At 43.2% G+C, this 22092-nt stretch overlaps 1 protein-coding gene across 2 annotated transcripts in view; it reads left to right on the forward strand.

The window, feature by feature from the left end:
- atf7ip (activating transcription factor 7 interacting protein) overlaps positions 1–22092 on the forward strand; it is a 39717-nt gene that overhangs the window by 9565 nt on the left and 8060 nt on the right. The window contains exons 1-11 of one of the 2 annotated variants that reach the window (XM_015954259.3): positions 7943–7961; positions 16250–16300; positions 17205–17714; positions 17814–18252; positions 18446–18624; positions 18725–18862; positions 18947–19018; positions 19102–19193; positions 20655–20719; positions 21062–21754; positions 21845–22033. In XM_015954259.3, the coding sequence (XP_015809745.3) occupies positions 17211–17714; positions 17814–18252; positions 18446–18624; positions 18725–18862; positions 18947–19018; positions 19102–19193; positions 20655–20719; positions 21062–21754; positions 21845–22033 (2371 nt within the window). In that variant the 5' untranslated portion in view covers positions 7943–7961; positions 16250–16300; positions 17205–17210. Of the gene's footprint in view, positions 1–7942; positions 7962–16249; positions 16301–17204; positions 17715–17813; positions 18253–18445; positions 18625–18724; positions 18863–18946; positions 19019–19101; positions 19194–20654; positions 20720–21061; positions 21755–21844; positions 22034–22092 lie in introns of those variants that run through there. The other variant, XM_015954258.3, reaches the window with a different exon arrangement.

Consider the following 22092-nt stretch of genomic DNA (forward strand, 5'->3'; position numbering starts at 1 on the left):
GCACACAAAACTGCTGTGTGGCATAAAAAGCAAAGTTCGATGAATGACAGAAGCACTGTATTTTTTATGACGCTGGGTGGAACACCCCAAAACAGTGTAAATTGTGGCAACGTCAAGGAATTTGTCTGTCATCCTCCTCCACCTCCTCATGCAGTCACCACCCCATTTTTGTTTAATCTCCCTCTGCCCAAATGTGGCAACTTGCTCTTTGCTTCATAAAAATCGTACATTAGTACTGATTTCAAAAGTCACGTTTTTGCCCTTTTAGTAATGCTGTTTTTTAGACCCTATTAACTTTAAAAAATTCAATAGAAACACCCAAAAGTGCTGGTTAGATTGAAGTTACACATCTCCACTGTCTTCTGGTATAAAGTCATAACTTTATATGGGAAACATATTTGGGTCATTAACTCATTCGCTGCCACCCGTTTCCTGATCGGTAAAGCCCTTCGCTGCCAGCGTTTCTCACCGTTTTTACTGTTTGTTTTAAGAGTCACAGAATGTTGCGCACCAGGATGATGCCGATGCCAAAACAAAGCGGAGACTCACCTCTTACATCAGGAAGAATCCGCGCGTTTCGAGCATTATCCGTTCTTTCGTAATCCGTTTTTGAATTGTGATCGGCAGAAGCTTTTCCGGTTCGCGCCTCACTTTTTTTACAGCAGCAGCCCAAAACGATTAGCCTGGCAAGCCAGACTAAATAAATGTATTATTTAGTCTGGCCATGCTCCATTGACGGCTCTCGGTTGTGGGGCGGGTTCTACCGTTGTCTTTCAAATGATCTCTGCATTCCACTGGACAATGAATGTGACATACCCTTGTTTCACTCTGTTGCATCATCCCACCCACCCGTCATATAGAGTGCCCTGATTGGCCCACAAAGCGGAAAAAGCTCTGTGATTTGTTCACTAAGCAGATAGAGCACTATGATTGGCCCACCATTATGGACCAATCACTGCTCTTTATGTGTTTGAAACCCCTCTAGAGAGCTGTGATTGGCTAGCCAGAGTCCTGGTGGGAGCTGCGGAGGTTCCAATGGAGCATGCCTAGACCATTCTTTGCAAAGCAAGAATTTGGTCTAGTTCACTAGGCTACAAAACGATCTAACACATGGATTTTCTGTTTCCTGATCATGTGACATATGCGGATGAAGATCGGCTTTAGAGCTGAGATGTTTGTTCTCACGGTGCGGATGCTCGTTCTGACGCCCACACAGTAAAAAATGTAAATGACAACTTTTGTCATCATTGGCATTGAACGGTTGGATCTAAAATGACGACTTTAGTCGTCAATGACAGTGAATGAGTTAAATGTAATATCGTGACTTTTGTTATTAAAGAGTTCATCTTACAGTCCTAATGCTGTTGTTCCAATTATTAGCAACAATTTCTTTCGCCGTTTTGGTTTTCGGTTTTGGTTTCCTCGTTTTAACTTTCAGACAAAAATTTTCATTTCAGTGTATCCAGGGGTTAATTTGAGCTGGATCTTGCTGGAACAAGATCCGGTAACTGTCATATTTTGAAATGGCCATTCCGGTAATTGTCTGCTAGGTTCCAGCAACTCACGTGACCAACTTGTGCTATACGCAGGGTTTGAATTACGGGTGAGCTAAAGGGAGCCCAGTTTACGCGAGGGTAGAAGGCCCTCGACTTACACACCCAGGGAGAGCCCCCAAAAAATCCTGGTTCTACTTATATTACATTATTTGTGTGGACTCTCCGGAGATTATTATGAGCTGAGAGGCACGAAGCTCTGATCGTTGATGCGCTGCAGACAGCTACGTCCTGAGCATCGTCACAGTCACATTCTCAAAGTGTCGCCACTTCAAAAAAAATATTTAACACACGATTGTTTATGTCTGCTCATACCCTTTTTATGCTTTCTGTCTTTTATTTGTGCCTGATGAGCTCCGCAGCAGTGAAACGCATCACCTGTTTTGTCCTCTGGTGACTTCACCTCAGTGGTGCGGCCGGCGCGCAGCGCACACTCCACTGTTTTTGCGGTCGGTACATCCATTTGAGGTAGCAGTTTTTCTTTAGGATTGAGAGAAGATGCAGGAAGATAATAGGCAAAGACACTTTTGCTTCCACATGTCATCCATGACAGCGGAGGAGGGGCGCTCGGTTCCTTTTTCTACCACGCGTTGTCCATGACAACAAAGGAGGGGGTGGGGAGTTGGACGCAAGGTTCCAAGCAAGGCCTGATACGCTGGGGAAAGAACTGATGTTGCATTTCCTTTGCTCAGCTGATGTATAAACCAGGCTTCAGGACAGCAGTCATCACTATAATAGTGCTAGTAGGTAATGTGTGGGTTAAGTTTGGTTAACATGTGTCGGTAGAGTCTGTGCTTTGAAATTTAAGGGAATTTTGTGGAAATGTTAAACGTATTTATATTTTACTATGTAGAATATGTAGCCACAACCCATTTCATGTTTGGCAATGTACACAAAGAATAATAGGTGTAAGGAATGCAATAGTGTTGTGTCCACTTTAATTTATGTTGGTGCTCATATGTGGATAATAAAAAGGGAATGAAGTGAACAGGATTTAGAAGAACAAAAGTGATCGTGGGCATCTCTATTCCATCCATTAAATGGGTTAGCCTTGCAGCTGTAGCATTCACTGCAAGCAATCAGTCAAATGAAAAATGCACTTGGGGAAAGCATCAAGGAAGCTAGGTTTTTAGATACCATTTCATATGCAAGGTTGTGTGCTAATGTTTTTGCCATTTAAAATTAATACAGAAGCTTATTTTAGCAGATGTTTTAGAGAAGAAAGTGGAAAAGAACATATAATGCTGAGTTTATCTTTACATATAAAAACATTTCCACAGAAATGTTTTCATCCATTAAAATATTCAAATTCTTGTTGGAGAGATTTAATTAAACTTTGATCAAACGGCAGGAGAGGGCTGAGCTACCATTTTGGGGCCAGAGATGGATAATCTCAGTTTAGGAAAAATATAAGTAACTGAGAGTGTTGCCTTCTGAAGTCTAGTTATATTCTGAACATGTAGCCACAGAGTTTGGGTCTTGTAGACAGCTTTGAAGTTGTCATTCCGTTCTATAGTATGCTCACTGTTTGATGAGAATACCCTTCTGCTGCAATGGTGTAGTCCATGCTCGGCAGTAAAATTCCAGGCTGTCGGTGTGGGGGATGGGCGCTGTGCTGACGTTCTGTGTCTGGCTCAGGACTAGAGATCGAAGTGTGTAGTGCTAGCTTTAGTCAGACTCAACAGTCTGACCTAAACCGACAACACATTAGTGATCCTCCAAGGTAGTTACACTTGTATCAGAGCTAAAGGAGATACTGCAAGTTAATTTATCTGAGCCTCAATAAACCAATTGTTTTACTGTTGTGTGTTATGTAAGCCATGGCTAACCTTGCCTGTCTATGTGCTTTTAGTCAATCTCATTTTCTCATTTTGTTCTAGCAATGGCACAAGCCTCTTTCAGTTGCGCATAGCTAGAAAATAATCACCATAGTCTTGATTTAGATGGAAAATCCTGGCTCTGCCCACCCCCTCCCGCTCCTGTTTCCCTCTACTCTGCTCTTGCTGAGCTCTGCTTTGGTGCTACAAAAGCAAATCACGCGTACAACGCTTGAGCAGTGGTGTGTGCTAAGAAGATATGCTGTTAGATGGTTCAGTTATTTCTTGGTACTGATCACTCTTTCATTTGTTTACTTGTATACCATATAGATATCTCAAGTAAAAATGTGACCTGATATGTTGTCTTCAGACCAAATAAGATTCACACTTGCTTTGTAAAGTTGCATTGAAGCTTAAATGTCAAATGTAAACAAAATTATAGATTTTGCTAATAGTTGAAGGTTTAATAAAATAACGCTGATGAAACTACAAAATTAATAAAAAATATATAATCATGTCACAGGAAGGATTTAAAGCAGCTGTTGCTACTGCTGCTTAGTATAATTCGCATGCAACAAGACTGATCGTTTAGGGAGATTAATATTAAGTAACGTGAGATATTAGGTTGGGCTTAATAAGATGGTGATCAATTTTTAGCATTTAATGACTGATTTGTAGCAAAGTTCTGCAACTGAGATCTCGCTCACACGTAGACATTGAGAGCACATTGTGTGATTACAAAGTCCTGTCTCTTTCTGGTTGGACTCTAGAAAATGATGCACATGTATACAATGTAAAAGCTTGTGGCTTTCTCTTTTTTGTTGAGCTGTTTTGAGTCAGTAGTATTGTGGACATCCTATAGGACCGTTTTCTAAACCTTGTCATTTAAGTTTAACTAATCCTGTTCAATGATGAGACTGAACACTCTTGTTAGCTAACGCCCACAGTCTCACTCGTTTCTACAGCCCTAGATTATTCAGATCTACCACTCAACCTGACGCGCGTCCATAGCCCCAAGATAAATGCATGAAAGGACTGAGCTGTTTGAGAGGGAAAGTGTTAACAAAAATTGAACTAGACTAGGTTGACATCACACTTTATTTCTTCACCTAGCTCAGTAGATAGCCCCTCCCTCATAAATGTCACCATTGCAACTGGAGTTACTGCTTCTTTTTTATATAAATCAGCTGCTAAGGTCAAGGTCAGTGAAGACTAAATGATGTTTTCCATGATGTTTCACAAAATAACCAGGGTGACTAGGGAAACTAACTTTTTAATGGGTAAAATCCAGTTTTAATTTAAAAGCAAAGAAAACTTTTACGTGCGTCGGCAGATTTTAATTAACCACGTTACATCATGGAAGCATATTTCCTACATTCTTAAGGTGGTATTGTACTTGACTAAATTAATTTACAATATAGCTCCAACCCAGCTCAACATAAACATCTGGATGAAAATGATTCACGCGGGCAGATTTTATTGATTGACTCTTAACCAAGAAGGAGCCCAGCTTTGCTGCACACAGCAGACCTTGTGGCCATTTTGAGTTTCAGTGAATCCAGATGCAGGCAGGCAGCGAGGGGGGAGGGAAAGACTGCGCGCTATGCGCAGTATAGTTGAATGCAGTGCCTGCCCTAACTTTTTTTCTCACTCAGCTTTTAGCTTTAAAAGAAAATGTAAGTAATTTTGTACTTTTATTTTGTAGGATTATTTATCAGCTGTTAAAAACAACATCCACCGTGTCACAGCTCCAAGGGATTGGATTTCCTTTGTTTAACATCCATGTTTAAGTATTTAAAGCCAGAACGACAAAAAGCGCCATTTCCTCTCTAGTCTTGGGTGACAAGAGATTCAGTGTTAAACTGGGTTAAAAATGAAAATCCTATGAAAGTGATGTTTGTAGTTGGATCTCAGTGTGTGTTGCTGAACAGAGACTGCTCATGTGGACTGACTCTTGCAACAACAATCTAAACCAGGATTTAGTTCACCGCTGTAACGTGCAGAGATGGCAGTCTTTTTTTGTGGGCGGAGCTTGCCACATGATCTCCTCTTGCTCCTCTGTGCTGTAACACACCAGTGGCCATTTTGTGCTTCTGCAGTGGAAGAAATGAGATGTGGGGGTTGGGCAGTGAGTTCACAGCTAGTTTGGAGTTACTTTCTAAAAATGTGATTTAATCAGGGTATATAGAATACTGATTTAACTAAACTAGTAAAAAAAAATAACATGATCATAACTAATTCATCAGAAAGAGTGAGTCTGATCTGAGTTATCAGTGGGGACTCTGTTAATGGTGTAAAAATCACTAGGTTCAAATACCAAAACAGGAATTTGTAATACACCAGTAACCATTTAACTGATGGTTCTGTGTTACTCTTTGTGTTAAGGAGCCACCCCTCTCCTGCAATGGTTCAGTCTGATTACCATCAGCCCTCCCTGCTTTGGGGGAGGCAGGGCAGAGAAGCTGCTGACAAGCTGTGCCTTTTTTTTTTTGTTTACTGCGTTCAGCTAGCACGAGGCTGTGAGGCTAAAGTCGCCATTTTCTCCTCTTGTAAAATATAGAGGAGACTAGGAGGGGTGGGGGAGGAGACTTTCCACTGGTGCCTGAAAATAATTTATAAATAAAATTACTTATGATATCTCAGGGAGTTTTTTCTGACCTATTTCAGATTGTTTAAGGAGAGAGTGTTAAGGGTTAAAAGTATTTATTTTTTATTTTTATTTTTTTACATGTGTAACCTGAGCAGATGAGTTCAATCAAATTCCTTGCTTTTGTAGTTAGATGTGAGACTGTAGTTTGTATTTTTTTTATACAATCGTTGATCTTTTGTCATTTTTTACACCCCTCCCCCACCTCCTCCCCCTCAAGAGAGTGGTTCAGCCCATGTTTGAACAGGAGAGGCTGTTCCAGAGGCAGGATGTGCGAGTGTGTGTGAGAGTGAGGCACAGACAGAGAGAGAGGAAGGAGAAAAGGGAGGGTGGGGGCTGCTGCTTTTAGGTTTTGTTTTGTGGTTGTGAAATTTAGCGCTGCCTTTGCGCTGTTAGCTAAGCTCTGACTCATGTATGTAGCATTGTTTTGCTCTGGTCAGAGTAGCGTGCTTTTCTGTGTTGTAGCAGTTACTTAGCAAATATTTCAATATATGGGCCAGTTATAACCAAACTTCTCTTCTTTACCTTCAGTGTTAGACCCTTGTTTGTTTTCAAGGGCTCAAATAACAAATAACAATAATGGATCGTGACAACATTTTGCTACCTGCTAAAACTTGTTCCACAAGAGCCAAGAGAACAAGTCATTTTTGCGGAAAGCATTTAGTTTGGTTAGGTCCGAATTGACTTTGCTTTTAAAGGAGAAAGTAAAATTGAAACATATTTACATTTTTAGTGTCTTGTTTTAAAGGAGCTAGAGATTTAGCTAAATATTTATGTGAAGACAGTTAAGTAGTGGGGTGAGGATGACATTTTTACAATCAAAAATGTAAGAGTCCTTCTACCATTATTCTCAATACCTCCAGAAGGCACCGTGTTAGCACTAAAAATGAATTTTGTTAGCTTCATCTTCATCGGCATCTCTCTGAGTGAAGTTGTAATGTGCTGTTATAATCTAATTCTGTAGAGTATTTGGCCTATTCTCTTTCATTTTCCTTTTGTTTTAATTCTACTGTTTCCTAATGGCTTATTCACATAACATTAGCTGTAATCTTTAAGAGACCTTTGAGATCAAATTACAATCTGACTGAAGTCCTTTTTCACCCCCACACTGTCCAAAGTAACATAGTTAGGCTAACATGACTGAAACCTAGCCACAGAGGGTTCCTCTACAGGCAAACATGGAAAAATGCAGTTCAGTGAGGCTCTGACAAAGAAATGATTCACCTCCACTCCTCTCTCCAGTTACTTGGACATGTCCAGATCATTATATTCTGTGGAAAGGGAATCCGTCATTTAAACAGAACTTCAGCAAAATTAAAGGTCTTCTCAGCAACAACAGTCTGGTGTTTTTCCTTTTTCATTTCTGTTGTGAAATATGCTTCTGTGCCCCTTTAAGACAAATAGAGGTCAGGCACCCCCCTGCGCAGTTGTCAAAGTGGTACAGTCCATGCTGGCTGGAGATTACCATACTGTGGACTAGATTGTGCTAGAGTTGGGGGATGGGTGTTGCTATGCAACAGCCTTTGCAGTGTACTTCCTCTCTGTATGTGCGCTGCTAGCTAAGGTTGTTGGTGAAAATCGCCACCCTTTTAAGAACAGAACTGACACAAGGTTGTACCTGCATTTGTGGTGTATGACAAAAATGACTTGCTTGTCCCCAGAATGACTAAAGTACAAATTAAATCTCTCACTGGATCCTGTTGGGCTACATGGCATAGAAAGCACCAAAGTGGATTATTTTTATAGGGAGATTAGCTAATACCCAACAGAAAGTCTAAACATATGCAGCTTTTCATAGCACTCACCCCTGCAAGCAGAAACATGAACTAGCCCTTACTGAGCCCCTCCTCTTTTCTTTTATGTTCTGGTGCCGCCATTTCAGCTGTTCCCTGTTCTCACCAACAGCTTATGTATGGAAGGCCAAATCTCACACATCTGCAGAAGGTTGAGACTCCTCTATTAGGCATGCCTAGTTTTAGTTTCTCACTTTTAGTTGAGCTTTTTTTGTTGTCTCATTTCAGCTTCACATTTAATCTAAACTTTTAAAAAGTAATAATTTTAAGGAATGATTGAAATTCAAAGTTGGGTTTCTTTAGTGCTTTGATTGAAACAGACATTTTATGACACATGTTGATTTTGCTGTCAATTCCAGCTAGCTAGTCTATTGTGTCATTAGAAACTCTTGTTCCCTATGGTGTCAGGAGGCTGCATGTTTTGTGGTGCTTTGCACCTTGTTGGTCGGTAACGTATTTTTACTGCAGGGGTGGAGAATCCTGGTCCTTCGAGGGCTGCTGTCCAGCATGTTTTTGTTCAGCCCCCCGCTTTAAAACACCAGATTGTAATCAGCAGATGATCAACAGGCTTTTGCAGAGCTTGATTAGCTGCCGAACAAATTATTCAACTAGGGATGTTTGATCATGCTTTTTTTTTTTACTCTTGATCCAAGTCCGAGTCATTTGATTTTAAGGATCTGCTGATACCGAGTCTCAATCCGATACTTAAGAAATGCAGTGTGAATAACAACACACAAAAGTTGCCCGTTAACTTTTTAAAAATAATTTAATGTGTTTATTTCTTTCTGTATTTATCATTTTTAGTGTATCTGCCATAAAACATAGTATCTCATTTTGGAAGTACGTTAATAAGAAACGTGTTAATATTTAGAATGTATGTAAACGTGGCCTCGTTGCTTATATTTCACATAATTTACTCAGTGTGTGGCAGTTTTCAACGATTTGCGTTCCTGCAACAGGAATGGCACGGCACATGACCGTCAGCAGCAGGTTCACTCCTTTCTATAAAACACTTGCATGCTGCTACGTCTGTAAAGTTAGGATAAGAAAGCAGATCATACTGCGACTCAAGGAGACTGCAACAGCCAACGTCAATTCAATTTATTTTAATTGCACCAAATTACGACGAGTCGGGGGAGAGGTCCTACCTCAAGTGGAGGAGTTTAAGTATCTCGGGGTCTTGTTCACGAGTGAGGGTAGGAGGGATCGGGAGATCGACAGGCGGATTGGTTCGGCGTCTGCAGTGATGCGGACGCTGAGCTGATCTGTCGTGGGGAAGAGGGAGCTGAGCCAGAAAGCCAGGCTCTCGATTTACCGGTCGATCTACGTCCCAATCCTCACCTATGGTCATGAGCTTTGGGTAATGACCGAAAGAACGAGATCGCGGATACAAGCGGCCGAAATGAGTTTCCTCCGTAGGGTGGCCGGGCTCAGCCTTAGAGATAGGGTGAGGAGCTCGGACATTCGGGAGGGACTCGGAGTAGAACCGCTGCTCCTCCGGATCGAAATGAGCCAGTTGAGGTGGTTTGGGCATCTGGTCAGGATGCCTCCTGGACGCCTCCCCGGGGAGGTGTTTCGGGCATGTCCTGCCGGCAGAAGGCCCCCGGGTCGACCCAGGACACGTTGGAGAGGTTACATCTCCAATCTGGTCCGGGAACGCCTTGGGGTCCTGCCGGAGGAGCTGGTGGACAAGGCCGGGGAGAGGACGGCCTGGAGCTCCCTAGTTGGGATGCTGCCCCCGCGACCCGGACCCGGATAAGCGGAGGAAGACGACGACGACGAGTCTCAAGGCACTTCACAAAGCAAAATGCTGCTATCTTGGCATTACTCTGTAGATGACGTATTTTCTTAACGTATCTTTTAGTGTCGCCTGGCTTATTCGTTTTGTGTGACCTGAGCAGAGCAAGTTTTTTTTCAAGGTGGTGCATCAGATTCGTAGTGTTGAACGCAGCACTACCTTTTCTACCATGTTAAATGCCCAGTTTGCATACATTACCAGGGGTGGACATTAACTTCAAAACCAACCAGCCAATAAGACTTTTTAACACAGACATATTTGTCTCTCATTCTCCTCCACCTCTTCATGCGCTCGCCACCTCTAAACCCACGTTTCCTGTCATTTCCGTCCACAAATAAAGCGCTTGCTGCGTATGTTTTCACTCCTCCACTCACGGGGGAATTAAACGTTCATATTTTTAGAGTTTTTATTTAGAGTTTTTTTTTCGCGAGGTATTCTTCAAGCTTCTTCGTGTCTGCCGCTAGTTATCCTCTGCTCTCTTTAAGCTTTTGAGGGCGCAATGGCGGCGGCGTAGACAACAACGGTGCCCTGACCAATCACAAGCTTGCATTCTCCATCCCGACGGATGGATGTTTAGAAAAGAGAGCTCAACTCCGTCTGTCCTTGCGGGGGCTCTCCAGCAGGCCCGCAAGGACAGATAATGGCGTTGCGTGTCTCCTCACTGATGCAGGCGCAGAAGCATGACTCAGACTTTAGCCTGGCGGGTGGCCAAGCGCTGGCGGAAACCCTGCCTTTAGTTGGATTTTGTCATCAGTATCCAAGTTACCTAGAAAACATGTTATTTTGCATATGATGCCCGGATACTGTCCTTTGGAGTTTCAATCAGTGCGTTTACATGCAGCCAGTAACCCTTTTAAAACCCGAATATTCACAATAACCCAGTTCCGCAGGTCCTTGTAAACACCGCCAAAAACCCGGATATGCTCATAACCAGGTGTTTAAAAACCCGGTTACTACACCTGGGGTAACCCTTTTCTAACCCGAATGTTTGGTCGTGTAAACGCATATCGGGATATCCCCATCAAAGCGTGTGTTCTGCGCATGCTCTGTTCGCAAGGAATCTTGGTCTTTTGAGTAGCGAGACGTCTTGTATGCACCAGAACACCGGAAGTAAACAACAAGTTGGGGGTAAAATGGTGAGTCGCGGCACAGCTCCACACTTTTGGAGTGACGAAGAAACTAAAGCGCAAAGAAACGCGGTTGCTATCTCTTCCGAACTGGGAAACATGTTTTTACGGATACTGGAACAAGAAGAACCGGAAATGACGCATATTGCGTCTGGACATAGTCCATGCGTCCTGACGCTACCCCAACGTCCGCATTTAAATTGGGTTATGCAAGTTAGAGGTAACTCTTTCTATTTATGCTTGTAAACGGGTTAATCTGATCAACTCAGAAACCCGAATACCGACCTTAACCCGATCATAACCCGGATATTGGCTGCATGTAAACGTACTGAATTTTAAGTATTGAAGTTGCAGTGGTCAAGCTGGTTGTACCTTCTGGTGTAAGTCACACCAAACAAAATAATAGAAATTAACTGGACATTTATTTTTCTTGACTAATATTTTTGTTGTGCTTTGTACTAAAGACAATGTGGGGCTAACATTTTGTTCCTTGGTGTTTGGTTGGTTACTGAATAGTAGGAATTAAAACATGTCTAAACTGCAAAGAACCTTAATCCTAATGGTAGAAATCTTAGAAACCACAGTTCTGCTCCATGTTTTGAAGGATATCAGGGGTGGACATTAACTTCAAAACCAACCAGCCAGCTGGGCCGGTAACTCTGAAAATTTACCGGCCCCGCCAAGAATCTTATCGGCCCCACAGGTCAGCTGCCAAAACGAGTCAAAATAACAACTGAATCGTTTAAAATGTAATAAACCCTTATTTTGTACACATTCACAAATGTAATAAGCTTTTCTGTATATATTTGCATATTTACAATCAGCACTGTGTCAGTCTCTGGCACCATTGTGATGCAGGCTGAATAATTTGGCTAGTGGTGGACTAGTATGTTACTCCACCTCAAAGTTCCCGTCAAGCTCGTCCTCATATTTCTTGCTCATCATGGAGAGCAAGCGGCCCTGACCCACACACATGAAATCTTCCTCTCGCTCTGCGTCGTTCATCTCAGCAGCAGTGGAAGTCTTTCCATCCATGAAATCAAGACACCTTCGGCGTTGGACATCAAGAAACCATATGTTTATGGCTGGCTTCGGGTGGAAGTTTTTATTGTCTGCCAACAGTAACAGCACCGACATGAGCTCGCCCACACTCTTCCCTGACAGGCTAGACCGCCAGTCACTCTTTATTATTTTCATGTGGTTGAAACCTCTTTCACATTTAGCTATAGATACAGGCAGGGTCAGCAGCAGGTCCACAAGCTGATGGCAGTTAGGCTTGGTTTATGCTTGACGGATTTACTTTCCGCTTGGTGATGCGGCTCATGGATGGAACGCGCTTCACAACTTGCAGCGTTTATGGATCATGCGGCTTGTCTCTGTGGTGAGCCAATATTCTCCCAAACTGAACGGGGCAGCATGGACTCTACAGCATGCATCCAACACTACACCATAGTAGAAGTAAAAATTACTGTTGTTTACAACATGGCATTCCAGCATTTTTAACAGCGTGCTCATCTTTTCCGACAGTGCAAGCTATTTCTCTCCATGAATTATTAACGACATGTTGATCACAGTGATCTTTGAGAGCTGAATCACGCCGGGGACACACCGGCCGCGAAGCATCGAGAAGCGAATCGCTCACGAAATTCGGCCGCTGCTCGCCGCTCCTCAGTTCAGATCAGACGCGCCCCAGTCGAGGCGCGCCTTGGCTCAGCTGTAGTTTTTCTTTTAAACGCTTGGTGTCCTCCATTTCCTCTCTGCCTTTTCTCAGCTCTTTTTCTCTATGTTTGAGTGTTTGTACGTGTGTGTGTGTGTGAACCTATGGTATGAACCAGTTGTTTCTGCCAGTTGAATCTCTTGGAACCCGCTCCAGTTCTGCAGCTGTATGCTAGCAGTTTCTTCTGAAATGGGTACGTAAATAACCATGTTTTTCGGGGGTCGTACAGCTCCTTTTTTTTCTCAACTTCCATAATTAATTTAAAGTCATCCATCTTAACTGCTTGCCTCAGACTTTCTACCTCTCTGTCCTGTTTGCTCTGGTGAAAAGACACCCAAAACCACACCCCCTTCACGTGGTCACACACGCACACAAGTTCGATGTGTGTGTGTGTTCGTGTGGTTTTTCTGCAGTGTCTGATTACGAACACATTTGACTATTGCGGAATTTTATTTTGAAATGCTTTATTTTGTTAAATTTACCGGCCTGCCTCTTATGTCTAGGTTTGACTTCCTGCCAGAATTGACGCAATTCACCCGCGACTCGCGAGAAAATAGAGCCAACGCCGAAATGATCGTTGCACGGCGCGGGCTGGAGCACCGGCGCGAGGCGATTCGCGGCACTTTGGCGGGCCATGTGGTCTATAGACTAGCTTAACAAGGGTGCCGAATAAAGGCGGTCCCATTTTCGCTGCGCTTCCGCGGCCGGTGTGTCCCCGGCGTCATACAAATGTCTGTATTTACGAACCTCTACCATACTAGTTCTTGCCAGTCCGCCATGTTTTTCTGTGTCCGACCGTCCGCGTGGTTAGAAAATTTCCTAGGTGCGTGGTGCAGAAAGTTTGGGCCGTGCGGAGGCGCGGTGGTGGGGCGTGGTTGTTAAAATGACGCAATTTTGCAGCGCGAAGCCGTGGGAACCTTGCGGACGCGTCAAGCATAAACCAAGCTTTAAACAGAAAAAAAAACAATTTTTTAAAATCAAAGATGACTTACAGTGCATCTTTTCTGGTTCATTTTTTCTCCATCAGATAATGAAATGGACAAAAACACATCGTTAAACAGATCAAGTCGTCAATTATTTACTGCCTGACGAGAAAATTTAGCGCCATTGGTGCTTGGGCGTTTTAAAGGTCCACCCCTGGATATGAATGGCTTTGGATTGGTCCAAACATCACCACAGTATGCACAGACATGCAAGAAGGGTGTCATCTATTAAACAGATCTTGCAACATACAAGAGTATGAAATAAGAATAATACCAAAACATAAAATATGCAGCTCTGTCTAAAGCCTAGTTTAGCTTCTCTGTCTGCGTCAGGACAGAGACACTGAACGCCATTATCCATCCGTGTGTGGGCTCTCCAGCAGGCTCGCAAAGATGAACGGAGTCGAACCCACTTTTCTAAACGTCCATCCAACAAGATGGAGAATGCAAGCTTGTGATTAATCAGGATGCCACTTTTGTCTACAGTACCGCCATTGCGCTCTCAAAAAAATAGAGAGCCGAAAATATCTAGTGAAAGACACGGAGCAGCTTAAAGAATACCTTGCAGGAAACTCTAGAAATATGAATGTTTTATTAACACATGACTGGAGGAGTGAAAAGTTATGCAGCAAACGTTTTATTTGTAGACGGAAATTATGGGAAATGTGGGTTTAGAGGTGGTAAGTGCATGAAGAGGTGAAGAGGAATGAGGGACAAATTTGTGTTTAAAAAGTCTCTAAAAAACACAATAGTAAATGCACTAACTTGGACCGGACACATAACAGGATACCCCAGAACTGTGCTGCGCCTTCTGTTGTCCTGGCAGGGAATTGCTTAGCAACACTCCCTGGATACGGAGCTGTCAGAGAGCAAACGTCTGTCCATGCGTGCGTCTCTCCCTCGTGGAGCTGATGAAGTGTAAATTAGGCTCAAGACCGACTTAAAGTGATGCAATGCAGCATCTGTGTTACTGAATTTGCCTCATTGATTAGATCAGTTAGACATCTGGTTGAAGTAATATAGATTAGTTCTAATTATGTATAATTGTACCATAAAGGAGACTGTACTACTACTATCCTAATTTATGCCCGCTGCTGACATCATCCTAACAGGCTTTGAGTCGTAGACACAGATTCAGTAGCTGCTGCCCAGCCTCTCCTTCATGCTCCACGGTTGGCAAAGGAGCTAAATGGTGTTTACGGAATACTGAGCAGAATTCTGGAGATTTAGGAATGAAGACTTCCAATAAGGACAAAAAAATAAATCCTTAAGTATTTGATCCTTCTGTCAAGTATGATTTCATTGATTTTGACTCTAAGTCTCAAGTCCAGAGGGAAGACCTCCAAATCTCATTGTCTCCTCATGTCGCCTTTACATGTCTGTTTTTACTTTAGACTGTTTCTCGAGCGTAATTCAGTTGATCTTACTAAAGATCAACTGTCTGTCTCACATCTGTTTATTCCAGTGAATGGGACATTTTCCAGGACACAAGTGATCTGTTTGAATTAACAAAGGCGACACGTCTGTTGTCAGCAAACTAGCGTAGTGTAAGCAAAATAAGTAAACGAGAAGTATTTTACTTCAGAAACATCAGCCCTTTTCATGGATTTAAGTAAATTTGATTGGCATTTTTGTGTTTTTTGGTCTTGAGGTAAATCATCTCTAAAAGTCTTTCTGTGATCGTACTCAACCAGCCGATAAATCTACCACAATCACTGATATTTTAAAGGCACTCTTACAACAAATGGATACAGAAGCAGATATTAGAAGCAGTTGTTTTTACATACATAGTGGTGTATGTGTACATTGAGTTCACACACACACACACATACTACGGTGGCTGCATAGGATTGTGACATGATTCGATTAATTTATTTATTATGTTGAAACATGTTCTTCTTAGCAATAGCTTTTATGACCTAGCATTATTGAGAGCTGATGGTGTGGGTAAATACTGCTCAGAAGGGTTTGTGTGCTTATACTTTTTCATGTTGCTGATTCTTCAGGCTTAACAGAAAAGTCATATTGTACGGAGCTGTGCTGAAACCTGATCTGACAGTCCCTCACAGCTAGCTACAGAGGTCTCAGCCTGACTACGAACAGCAGAGCTGATCGCCATTTTGAGGTTTTGCACCAAATCCAGGCACGGTGATTGAGGCTGTGGGATGGGGGAGGGGACATTCTGCTCTGCGCAGTATGCAATAACACAGGAATGTGAAGTGGAGCAGTCAGCGTGCTGGCTATTTACACAGCTTTACTTTCTTATGGTGACGTTTTATTATGCTTTTTTTGTTTGTTTATGGTCTTTTTGGCAACACTTAATCAAATGGATCTCCTATTTTTGCAGGAGTTATGCTGGTTGATGAGAACAAATTCAGGACTGGTTCAGAGCCTCAGTATTTTGGTTTGGTGCTTTACAGTGTGAGGCATAAACTGAGTCCAGATCACTCTTTGTATTTTTCCACTTAGTATTTTGTATTTTTCCACTAAGAGGCAGTTCAGTCCAACATTGTGTAGCTGAAGCGGGATCACGTGTCTCTGCCTGCTGCTGGTTTACAGGACAGCATGACTGGAAATAAAGCTAACCAAATTTTTAGTTAAACTGAAGCCAATCTGCATTCAGAGTGTGATTAAATGACGTTTGGCTTCATACGTTTATCTGAGTCAGGATGTTTCTGCATACATGAACAAAATACGGCTCATTAAAATGATTTGTGTGAATTTCTAATGGATGTTTGATTAATGAGATGGAGCTAAATTCAGCGTAGCGTGATCTAAATATTATTAACTAAATATTGTTGTTTGTTTTTCTAGGTTGCCGACGTCCTTTGTTAAATCTATGACCAAAGAGCTTCGGGCTTGAAGGTGGGTCACAGTTAAATGTTTTACGCACTGCTCGTTGTTGCTATTCTGCCACTTTTGTTGCTACTCAGTGAAATTTTTTTCTGCAACCAGTCCCCTGCTACACATCTTTAATGGATATTTTTATTCATGACTCCTAAAAATAAAAATTCTGATCATCTCATGCAGGCGTATTTCTAAAATGATGAGTGGTTAATTGAAAATGTATAAAAATGTTACAACTAGCCTTAACTCTACCGTGTAAGCAACAATTAGAGCTTGCACAGAAAGTCCTCTCATGTTTTTGCATAACCTCTTTGCAGCTCTAAGCTCTGCCCCAGTTGGTTTGATCTGATTTGCTGAGGATTCAGCCAATCACTGAATGGGGGGATGGGAGGGAGGTTGGGTTACTGCTGTTGTTAACTCGTGTCCTTTCTTCTGCTCTCTGGATCCGGGCTTAGGTAAACGGGAAATCCATGAGTCAGAAACAAAAATTTGGGGGACTGGAATAGCCTTTTAGACTTTTCTGACCTCATGAAACCATTTCTGTCTCACTGAGGTTCTCCTCTTGAGTGATGTCCCTCTAGAGCAGCAACAACAATGGGAAGCCAGACAGTAACAATCTGACTAGTTTAGCTTGAGCACTGAGGAAAGTGCTGCCCAAAACCAGGATTTTTTTAGGGAGCGACCAGTTGGTATGTTTGCATCTGTAACAGAACCTTCTAGAAAAGGACAAGCAAGGCAGCAGAGGAGCTCTACAGTGACCTCTAGTGTTTCATATGAGGCGCTGCAGTCATTACTTAATTGGTAGAGCGCACAGCAAGGACAGACTCGTGAGCGTAACGCACTGCTGGTTATTTTGGGAGCTCTAGATCTTGACTGCACTCATTTGTTCTTATGCATCTTGTCTGTCCTCGTCTTCCAACAGGGAGCAATGGAAGTTGTGGTACCAGAGGAGAAAAAGAAGATTTTCCGTGCAAGGAAAACCATGAAGATGAGTGACCGCCTGCAACTGGAAAGCCTTCACAGCACTTTACTGACCACACCTGGCTCGTCCAACCCATCTCCACCACCACTAATGAATGGCACTCATAAGGAGGATGGACAAAAAACAAGTGATAAAGAGCAAAACAACATTTCTGACTCGAACTCCCCCGCAGCAACATCACCTGCCTCTCCAACATCGCTAAGCTCCCCAACTCCGTTCCTGTCCCTGAATTTATCACCTTCCCCTGCCTCGTCAGAAAGTCCCAAACCACAGGACGAAGCCTCTTGTCCAAATTCACCCCTCAGTCCTGACTTTCCTGATGCAAAAAAGACAGAGGACAAGGAAAAGAAAAGTTCTTCATCATCCTACCCAGATGACTCTGTTACACCCGTTCCAAGTGAATGTAAGGACCAACAGAAAAATGGGATCTCCACAGGGGAAAAGGAGGAGGTAAATGCTTAGAAGTGTGTAGGAAACATGCATAATAAGTGTTATTCTAAAAAAAAAAATCTAAACAGGTTGAATTATTATTATTTTGTTTTTCATCAGAAGAAACAGACCAATACGGAGGATCCAGCTGGGGATTCAGGAACGGACTCTTCAAAAGAAGCTGTTTCCACTTCCCCTGCTCCACCTTCAACATCCAAGTGCATCAAGCCAATGGAGACCGAAACTAACACTACAAACGCCGATGACTCTGAGGCCTCCACTTCCACAAGGAAAGACGAAAATTCTTCGTGCTCCAGTGTTACAACTTCCACTTCTACACTTCCTCCAGGTTCTGGGAAAGATATAAATGAAACAATAGAAATTAAAGAAGACGATGTTGAAGAAGAAGAAGATGAAAAACCCAACAAGAATACGGAATCCAAGTCTGAGGAGAAGATGGAGGTGGACAAAATACAATCTGAGTTCAGGAAGGAAACTAAGGAAGATGAAAAATGTACAAAACCAGCTCGACCATCCTCCACTCCACCTTCTAACCCAGGTATGATGCGGAGGCCAGATTATGTCAGCATACAGTAATCCAACATAAAGAAGAAATTAAAGTGTCCTGGGCTGTATAGTTAGAGTGGGTGTAAAACCTTTTTTATTAAATTATTTTTAAAAAGCTATAAAAGTCCAGTTATAAATTTATAATCCAAGACAGACTAATCTTCTTTTTTTTTTTCCACCAACAGATAAAGAGGGAAAGAGCTCAACCTCGGGACTAAAGCGCACTCTGTCAGAGGGAGATGAAAAAGACGATGTGACCGTGAAAATGGAGGGGAAGAGGCCCAAGATGGAACACGAGGAACTGGAGGCCCATCTGAAACTTAAAATCACAGCAAAAGCTGGCAGTCAGCATAAGCTCGAAAAGGTTGGCCTTGATCATCTGGCCAGTCTTTGACTCACAAGAAGTCCAGGGCAACCTGAAAGGCTGACAAATCTTCCTGCTTCTCCCTTATTTTTCTTCTTAGATTGTTCAACAACTGGTGAACGAACAGCTGCAGATCTTGGAGTTGGCGATTTTTGACAAACATTTCAAAGAGCTGAAGGACAGGGTGGATAAAGTCGAATGTGCTACTAAACATCAGACCGCCATCAACACACTCCAGGTGAGTCTTGGGGGAAGCTGTTACATTTGGACCCATTTAGACAACACTAGACTAAAACCAGTTTCCATTTTCTGATTCGCTCAGTCCAAGATCTCCCGACTAGTGAAAAAGTTTGGAGAAGCTAATCAAGCTTCTGAAAACAAAAAGAAACAGGAGGTAAGATGTGGTTTCTCTTGCTTTAACCCACCTGACCTGCGGGTGAGATTAGCATCTAAAAGCTTGCTGTTTGGTGTCCACAGGCTCTGGCTGCTGCCACTACCGCCGCCGCTGCTGCAGCCGCCGCTGCTGCTGTCAAGCCTCCGACTGCTACTAACACCCCCCAAGCTCAGCGGTAAGTGTGTCCCAGCCTTGGGCAGCTCTTATTACCTCAATGCAAGCTCACTTGTTTGGATTTTACTGTGTCAGACATTAAAATGTCCAAATCCACATTGTAGTTTTACATGTAATATTTGATTCATGCAGCAGTCTGTGTGTGAATATATCTTGGCTTTTGTATGAACGTGACAATACCGGACTGACACCAATCCTACACACGAGCGTTCACGGTGCCAAGAGACGACCTTGTCCCAGATTGCTCTCTGAAACTAAAACTAATGGACAGGTTAAAGAATCCTCCAATCCTAACCATTCTTTCATGCCCCTTGTTTGGTTTGTCACCTCTTAGACTCTTAATTTTCCAACATTCGCACTCTCTTGTTTGGAGTAATGAAACACATGCCCCAGTCTGTAGTACCTGCAAAGTAACCCCAAATGGGTCCAGGTCCTGAGTCTTGTGACGTTCTACAATGTAAAGTCTGAGAGCTTCTTCAGGCAGTGCAGAGTGTAGTTAAAACTGCACCTCTCCTCCCAACAGCGTCCTCCGTGGGCAGACTGTAGCTCCGAAGCCTGAAGTGGCCAGAGGGGTAGTGGCGCCCCCTCTTGGCAAGACTCCCACTTGGTCTGTCGAAAAGGAGGAGGAAGAAGAGGAGGAGGAGGAGGAGGACGATGAGGAGGAGGAGGAGGTGGAGGAAATGGGGGAGGAGAAGGAGACTGATGTGTCGCGCAATATTGCCATGGCAAGAAAGCTGGCAGAATACAGTGAAGGAAGGTGCAGAGCTGATGTTAAACTCCGCCCCATCTCTTCCCGATTGGAGAGCGTGCTCTACCACAACTGCAAGCGTGGCTCAGACACTCCCAGGCCGGACCGCTATGCCTCTTATCTATTCCGCTACTTAGTCCCGTATGAAATCTACTGCGAGTGGGTTGCAAAGGTCAATTATGTTGGATTATTGGGCAAGGAGGCACTGCCCATGAACCTGAGGAGGACAATAAGGATGTACATTGAGCGCCGCTTCCCTCTACTGCCAATTGAGAAGTGGAGAGAGATCCGAGATGTGATCAATGAAATACTCAGAGTAAAGAGGAAATCGGAGTTTTTCCGAGAATACGACGAAAGGATTGTTTTGTCGTTTTGACACTTTTAATGCCACACAGGACAGAAGCATTCTGGGACAACTGTCATCCACTGTAATATATATAGTTTAAACCTCAAACTTCAACCATAGAACGGATTAACATGTTAAATGGGACCCATGGTGACTTGGCACCGCACTTAAAAATGATGAACATTTAAAAAACAAACTGATGCTTTTATGTAAACTTGGACATGCCATTACATTTTTTAGTTGGAATCTGCTTGCAAGGTAAACAAAGATGACTTTGTGAAATGGAATAAAATAAAAACGACCATCGTCACGGACAAAAAATGGCATCTTATGTAAACAACTCTAAGCTTAGGAATCTTTCTGAACAGGCAAGTCCGGACTTCCATTGAGGTTAAGCAGATTCCAGCAACTGTTCCTTCTTCCAGCGCAGCTGGTGAGTAGCAGGTTTCTGTCCGCTGATCATTGTGTAGGTCTGTTATTTGGGTATGATCCATCTTTGATGCAAGAGTTGACGATATAGCCTGCTTAAAATAAATTAGTAGTGCTTTTCCAAGTGAACTTTGCTTCCTGTCCAAATTTTAAAGCTATTTTTATGGTATGAGGATGTTTTTGAAGACAGCAATAAATTACTTAAATTTCGACATTTAAATGACCACAAACATTATTAGCAGCACCACTGGTGAGATTGTATTTAATTACATTTATTGGATAAACCTTTTTGAGAGTTACTCATCTCTGATTTAAGATTTTTTTTCTCCTTTTTGTCTCCCACAAGTTGTTTCAGTCCCAGTTTCAGTGCCAGTATCTATTCCAGCCTCTGTTGCAGCTGCAGCTCCTGCTGCAGTTTCACTTCCTACTCCCACCTCCACTACCATGGTTCCACAGGGGTCCATCCTCCAGCTCATCACCTCCAATGCTAATGCTGCCTCCACACTGGCCACCGGGATCACCACACAGAGTCAGCCAGGCACCCTGGTGTTGAAAACTACTCCTGGTAGCGGCATGGTGACTGCAGGCCAGCCGCTCGTCATCCAGCTGCCCCTGTCGGTCAACGGTCAGACGGGCACGCTGGTCAACTTCCCCGTCTCCTCTTTGTCTGCAGCCAGTTCACTGAACAAGTCCAAAACCACTCCATCCACCACCACCTTTATCCTCAAATCTCCTCCTTCAACCAACGCAGTATCAGCTTCCACCTCGACTCTTGGCACACTTCCTACCCTTCAGGCTTCCACCGGTCAGCTGTCTACCACTCAGTTCTCTGTGGCTCGAACGGTGTACCAAGGTGGTGCCAGCAGAATAACTACACCAAATGCCGGGGTATCTGTGACCACAGTGAGGGCACCCGCTCAGTCTGTCTCTGTTGCTGGCGCTTTGTCTTCAGCCGCTTCACCTGCAACTTCTGGGCCAGCAGCAACAGGCTCCACAGCTCCAGGAACGCCACAAGGAACATCTCTAACATCCAAGACAGGTGAGGAAGACCTAAGACTGTTGAGACGTTGTTGCTTTTTGTTTTTATAAGCACATCTTTATTCAGTTATATTATTTTGACTCTAATCAGACAATCAAGTTGCTGTGACCATTCCACCCAAACCTGCTGTTGTACCACCCCCCCCACCACCACCACCACCACCAGCAGCAGCAGCACCTTCAGCAGCAACGCCAGTAGCAGCAACACCAGTAGCAGCAACAGCTGCACGACCCAAAGGCTCCGTCATCGATCTCACGGAGGATGATGATGATGTACAAGGTAGGACTGAGGTTCAGGTGTTGTTGAAACCCTCAGATCTTAAACATGTTTATATTCTT

The sequence above is a fragment of the Nothobranchius furzeri genome, chromosome 7, assembly GCF_043380555.1.
Source record: "Nothobranchius furzeri strain GRZ-AD chromosome 7, NfurGRZ-RIMD1, whole genome shotgun sequence".
NCBI lineage: Eukaryota > Metazoa > Chordata > Actinopteri > Cyprinodontiformes > Nothobranchiidae > Nothobranchius > Nothobranchius furzeri.